At 34.6% G+C, this 5,799-nt stretch overlaps 1 protein-coding gene across 1 annotated transcript; it reads right to left on the bottom strand.

The window, feature by feature from the left end:
- Positions 1–776: 776 nt before the first annotated feature.
- LOC132753899 (uncharacterized) lies at positions 777–5,587 on the bottom strand. Its single transcript, XM_060744452.1, has 4 exons — positions 5,497–5,587; positions 2,581–3,928; positions 1,553–1,847; positions 777–1,160 (listed from the first exon to the last, which is right to left on the bottom strand). Exons 1-4 carry the CDS (start codon positions 5,518–5,520, stop codon positions 914–916), a joined length of 1,914 nt encoding a protein of 637 aa, XP_060600435.1. The 5' UTR covers positions 5,521–5,587; the 3' UTR covers positions 777–913.
- Positions 5,588–5,799: the final 212 nt, after the last annotated feature.

Below are 5,799 nucleotides of genomic sequence, written 5' to 3'. Positions count from 1 at the left end.
ACGCCTTTTGATTCGCGTAATTACGCCTTTTTTCGCGTTATAATGCCTTTTGATTCGCGTTTTTATGTCTTGTTTTGCGTTATAACGCGAATAAAGGCGTAATTATGCTTTTTGATTAGCGTTAAAACATCTTTATTCGCGTTATTACGCAGTTGAAGGTGTGAAACGTCCATTTTGTTATTTTACACGTACACGTATGTCCTATTTACAACTGAATATATACAGAAATATGAATGTAGGTTTCCAAACATGTTTGTTTTTGCTCAAGTGATTATGTACATGAGAATTTTTTAACATGCTTCAATATTAGACACGAGATGTGTTTATGTACAACTTTTAAGGTGTAGGTTTGATATTTCAATCTAAGTATGTATAATATATACGTTATTGTCATCATAATAATAAAAAATTCTGTAAATTTTGTAACTCCCAGAGCATGTACTGATCATATTTAATATCAAACATTTAAAACAAATTTTGATTATTTCCTGAGTTCAGATGTAACTGTTTTAAATTAAGAATATATATATGAGCCGTTCTCCAGAAAAACCTGCAATTATGACCAAAATATCGAATTTGAGGTTTTGAGCAATTATTCAAGTATCATCATTTTCCTGTAGAATGCAAAAGAAATTTTGAAATTATCTCAAAAGTTACCCGAGATACAGCCTTTCGCGATAAGGCACTGTCATGTACATAATCATGTAGAAATAAATCTTTCAATATACCTCAAATGAAACTTATAAGCAATTGAAACAAGTACAACTAGGCATACATGTAGTTTGTAACATATTCATTATACTTGTTTACAGAAACCATTTGATAATAACATAAAAAATCATCATAACAGGAGTCAGATAATGTCTTTTCTATCCGTTGCCATGGTAACATAAGTGTTCTAATTAAAACTTGTCTAAGTCTCTCCTGGACATGTTTCATCTTGAAATATAGGTCGCACATAGGGCCGAACTGTGCTGTAAAGATATCTGCGTCGTGCAGCAGACATTCCACCTGGTTGGAGTACTTGTGGCAAGTGTCCCCGTTCAAACTGAAAGTTGTTTGATTTCATGATGGAGAACGTCTCCTCGGCTTTATCGCAGCTCTCTTTAACCACCACCATTCCAGGATGATCTCGGCTCATACGAAAATATTGATACTTTCTGAAAGGGGTAAAATATACATGTTAATGTCATTATGAAAATTTGTATGATAATGATAACTATAGAAGCACTTTAAGGATTAAATTTGTTCAATCAAGATGATAAAATGTTATACTTAACATGTATAGTCAAACATATGTTAGATACTACCTCTGAATAGGAACCACATGACCACATATTTTGTTTCAAATTATCACATTCAAAGTGCAGTGTGTTTAACCTGTAAAGAAAGACCACCCGTCAATAAAGACCACAGACCATACCCGATTGATCTTTATATATAAGTTTGACTGTAATGTATGCACTTCATAGTTATGTTCAAGTATATTTTACAATATCTCTTTACTTAAGCTGACAAAAACGCAAAACTGTACTTTTTACTCTTAAATTACCTGATGCCTTGGAGCGGTTTGAAGTACGTTTTCAGAAATCCTTTCCAGTCTCGCCATGTCCATGTAGGGTAACGGATACACTGGCTTGTAGATGATGATTGATTTACAACTTCCGTAAGTTGGCCAAGAGCATCCGTGTCTGTCCTTCGGTAAAGTTGTTTTATGCGGGCAAAGCCAGCATCAACATGGCAGCGAGCGTGACCAGGTATCTGCATCATATACTCAATCTTCTCCTGACGTCCAGACAGAACACGCCACATTAAATATCCCAGCATATAGTAGTTTTTATTCTGTCCTGAAATAGAAATAAATACAGTAAAAAAATTAAAATAGTTGCTGTACTATGTTGAGTTTAATTAGATGTGGTAATTAAATCTTGCAAATTCACATTAAAATCATCAATATTTGTTATTATTATGATAATATTATGAATATCAGTGTGTGAAAACATGTGATAAGGTTGCCGACTTTTATTATTATTAACCCTGCGCCATCTGCAGGAAAAGTTTAACAGCCTTTAAAAACATATTTTTGAATCAGATGATAGGCCATTTCATCAGGTTCCAAGACGCTTGTCACTGACATTGCTTCTTACAACTTTGAAGCAAAGTGGATTAAAGCAGACGACATTTTCAGCAGACAACAATTTTTTCATGTTGAAGATTTATGTTTCAGAATATTTTATGCTAATTGAATTTAAGAACAAAGTTTGTGATATAATATCGGTTGACTTGTATTTCTTTGATAACTGACTATGAACAACATTGTTCATATAATTAACAGTATGTGTACGAACCGATAGAAAGTGCTATTAAAAGTTATTTATATAAACACCAAAGTACATTTAAGTATTGAACTAATTTGTAGCAAAACAGTGTTGTTTTTTTTTACAATTTATGAACACGTGCATGCATGCACGTTCAACGTATAACGCAATGAGTGATGAATTATTACAAAACGCAATTTTGCTATAAATAATTAAGTAAATAATTTCAATTAATTTATAAGGCACTTTATGACGAACATACCTGGGCAATTATCGGCATGTAGTGAAATTGTTGGTCCCTCCGCATGGTCCCTTTCTATCACCCAGTCCACCATACTGATAACAGCGTTAGGTCCGTGAGTTTGAGTACCATCAGGGCCAATAGTCTCATTCTCGTCTACAAGGAAGTTGTATTGTGTTGATGTTCCGTCATTGCGTACACCAAACAATTGCACTTTGCGCAATGTCATAAAATAAGTTGGCCCCATCTGTCTTGAATGGTGTGGTAGCGATAAATTCTGGCTGAAATCAAAGGTGAAATGAGAATGTCGCCTGTCCCCTGTCTCAAACAGACCTTTAGCATTTGCAATGCATGTGTTGTAGACTTCTCTTTCTTTTTGTGCGTTGACAATGTGCTCTCTAAGATTTGCGGTGCCCTGCAATTTTTCATCCTCGGTTCTGGAATCCATCACAACTTTTCTTAATTTTTCACAAGTTGCACAAACGTCGTCGCGTGGAGATGCAATTTTGATGTGTGGTAAACATTGCTTCCAGATGTTGCAGAAAGTTTTATAATGAACAGCCCTTTTTGTTGGTACAGATTCAAGGCATGATGTTTCGTATTTCTTGTGAATATCAAGTTTTGTAGTAGCACTTGGTAAGTAAACTGGTGGTATGTTGTCTGATCCACGTGGTGCAGCCGGTTGTGGTATACCTATGTCTTCAGCAGTTTGGGAAACATATGTCACCGCATGTTTAATATCTTCAAACTTTAAAGATTTGACAGGTTTTTTCCCTTTGTTGCCGTGAATTCTTTGAACCACACCATGCTGATCAACATGTGTTAGGATATTTTGAAGAGCGCTCCGCTTGATATCAAAGGCCAACATAAACACAGTCCTACACACTGGTTTCCCAACTAATGAAAAGTCATGGTGACCTTTCTGACGTTTCTTCCCGCGCTTTGTCAATTCATTCTGAGGGCTGTTTACTACAGTTGCCATTATATACAGTTCTTTATCTTGCTTTTCCATTTCCCTAATATTCAATATGTGATCAAAAATGTCAGAAATAGTAAACTGTTTAATGCAGTTTTTCTTGCACCCACAACCATTCTTATGATAAAGGGTAATTCTGTTCACGTCTTCGTCATTTTGGGGCAGATCACAATCAACTTCTGCTTCACCCTCGCTGTCACTAGTAACAGAAGCCCCTGTTATGTCATCTGGAAGCGTGTCTATGTAATCTTGGACCCGCTGATCAACATCTAACTCGGGATCATCTTCGTCCGAGTCTAAACACAGGGTAGATACATCAACCTCCTCCTGCGATCCCCAGGGTGTCGAAACGGGCGTCACACCAAAATGCTCGGAAAGCAAACTCTCCAAATCCTGTAAAATAAATAAATCCGGTGAGTACTGACAATTATGGCAAAACATACAGCTTCTGCGCTAATTAATGGGCTAATATAAAATAAAAATATTTCAGTCACTGCAGAATACAAATTTTCCTTTAATATACAAATGCTTGTCCACAAAAAAATCATACACAGACTGCATTTTATTTTGACTGAATCAATTAAAGGTTAATTTGCTTGATAAAAATTTTTAATTTAACACAGAATTCTACATAGCAGTTTATAAAATATGATTGTTAAAAAAAAAAAGAAAAAAAAAGTTCGCGCGTCGGGATCGAACCAGCAAAACACTGACTAAGAGTTATTGACACTAACCCCTCGGCCATCACAGCATTCGTGTTCAGTACTGTATAAATTAAGTGATTTAACCTTAATCGCTCAGATTTAGATCAATAGCATACCCATTCCGAACCAAAACCAACTAAATTTTCTGAAGTTTTAATAAAACTTATCTTCGTTGAAATATATTGACATTATTAAAAAAAATAATAGAGATCTAGATCTACTGAGTCCTTAATAATTTTTGAAATATTGATTCGATGTCATTCTGGTAGTGGTGGGGTACACAGAAATGTCTTCAAAATTTAGCGAATAGATCTACATTAATTTTATCTGAAAAACAATCTTAACGAGTGTGTCAAGAAATATATGAGAGCGAAATCAACCGACTCTTTGCATGTTTATTACTGTGTTAATGCTCGGTATAAGTTACAATAACCACGCTAATAATCGCTATATTATTTTGTTTACGCGCCATATTTTCCTGATTCACTCTTACGTAAAATACATCTACAAAATGTATACTGTATGGGAACAATTGCACAATTAATGTGCGGCATACCTAGTTCAGAGTTGATAAAATATATAAATACAACATACCTCTATATCGTTATCCATTTTAATTTTAATTAGTGTTGGGTATCGGACTCAAAAATCACTATCGATAATCGGATCACCACAATCGATTGTCTTCCGAAAGTATAATCGAGTTTTGCAAAAAAAATTTGGCCCTTTTTCTTTTACGGTACCAATCCTTGTATGTATTTTTTTATACAGTAGTGACCATATTTTGAGAATAAATAAGCTATTGTCTCCTTGATTTAAGTAAGATTTACTCTTTGAATTCAAAACAAACAACACAAATACCTAATACTACTTTGTGACAGGCGAAGATGAATTTGCTTTGATGTTCAGGAAATCAAAGTCGTTCAAATTGCCCACTTATTCACTAGCCATGTTTTTTCTGTATTTCTTTTTTGATAAGGCAAACAAAAAAGACTATTGGATCCTTTGGAATTTAAGCGATTTGGTCGGGAAACTTCTATTTGACCGCGTGTAAAAAAGTTACGCCCTAGGCAATTCAGCGGTGATAGAACATTTAAATAATCGATTGTTAAAAAGGACTATCGATTGTTGCCGATTTTGGGGTGATCCGATTAGTTATCGATTTTCAGAGACAATCGGGACAACACTAATTTTAATATCCAGAAAATGTCAAAATTTATCATGTAAACACTGATACATAAAGGTCACTGAACTCACATGTGCTTTCAAGTATGACGTCATATTTATCGGGAAATTCCCAACGTCATAATCGATGTCATTTTGGCAGGTTTTCCTGGAGAACGGCTCATATATAACTTTATATAAAGAAATCTATGTTCTGGAAATTTATATTAAACAGTCTGTATGCAAAATATGGTGAAATGTAAAAGTATTGGTACTTAATTACTTCCAAAATAAAAGTAATAAAAATACCGCGTGAGCTGACAAGTACTGGTACTGGTATTAAAGGAGTATACAGTACTCATATTACTAATGTATTTCCGATTGTGTAAAATGGTA

The sequence above is a fragment of the Ruditapes philippinarum genome, unplaced genomic scaffold, assembly GCF_026571515.1.
Source record: "Ruditapes philippinarum isolate M1 unplaced genomic scaffold, ASM2657151v2 ctg14561_1_1_1_1, whole genome shotgun sequence".
NCBI classification, from domain to species: Eukaryota; Metazoa; Mollusca; class Bivalvia; order Venerida; family Veneridae; genus Ruditapes; species Ruditapes philippinarum.
The sequence above is the reverse complement of the archived record's forward strand: the minus strand, read 5'-3'. Positions and strand labels throughout refer to the sequence as shown.

Excerpts from the sequence above, each read along its gene's own strand:
- LOC132753899 (XM_060744452.1), bottom strand. The coding sequence starts at position 5,520 with ATGACGTCATACTTGAAAGCACAT. Across the intron at positions 1,848-2,580 it reads ACATGCCGATAATTGCCCAG|GACAGAATAAAAACTACTAT; the intron begins GTATGTTCGTCA and ends TTTCTATTTCAG. Across the intron at positions 1,161-1,552 it reads AAACCGCTCCAAGGCATCAG|AAAGTATCAATATTTTCGTA; the intron begins GTAATTTAAGAG and ends TACCCCTTTCAG.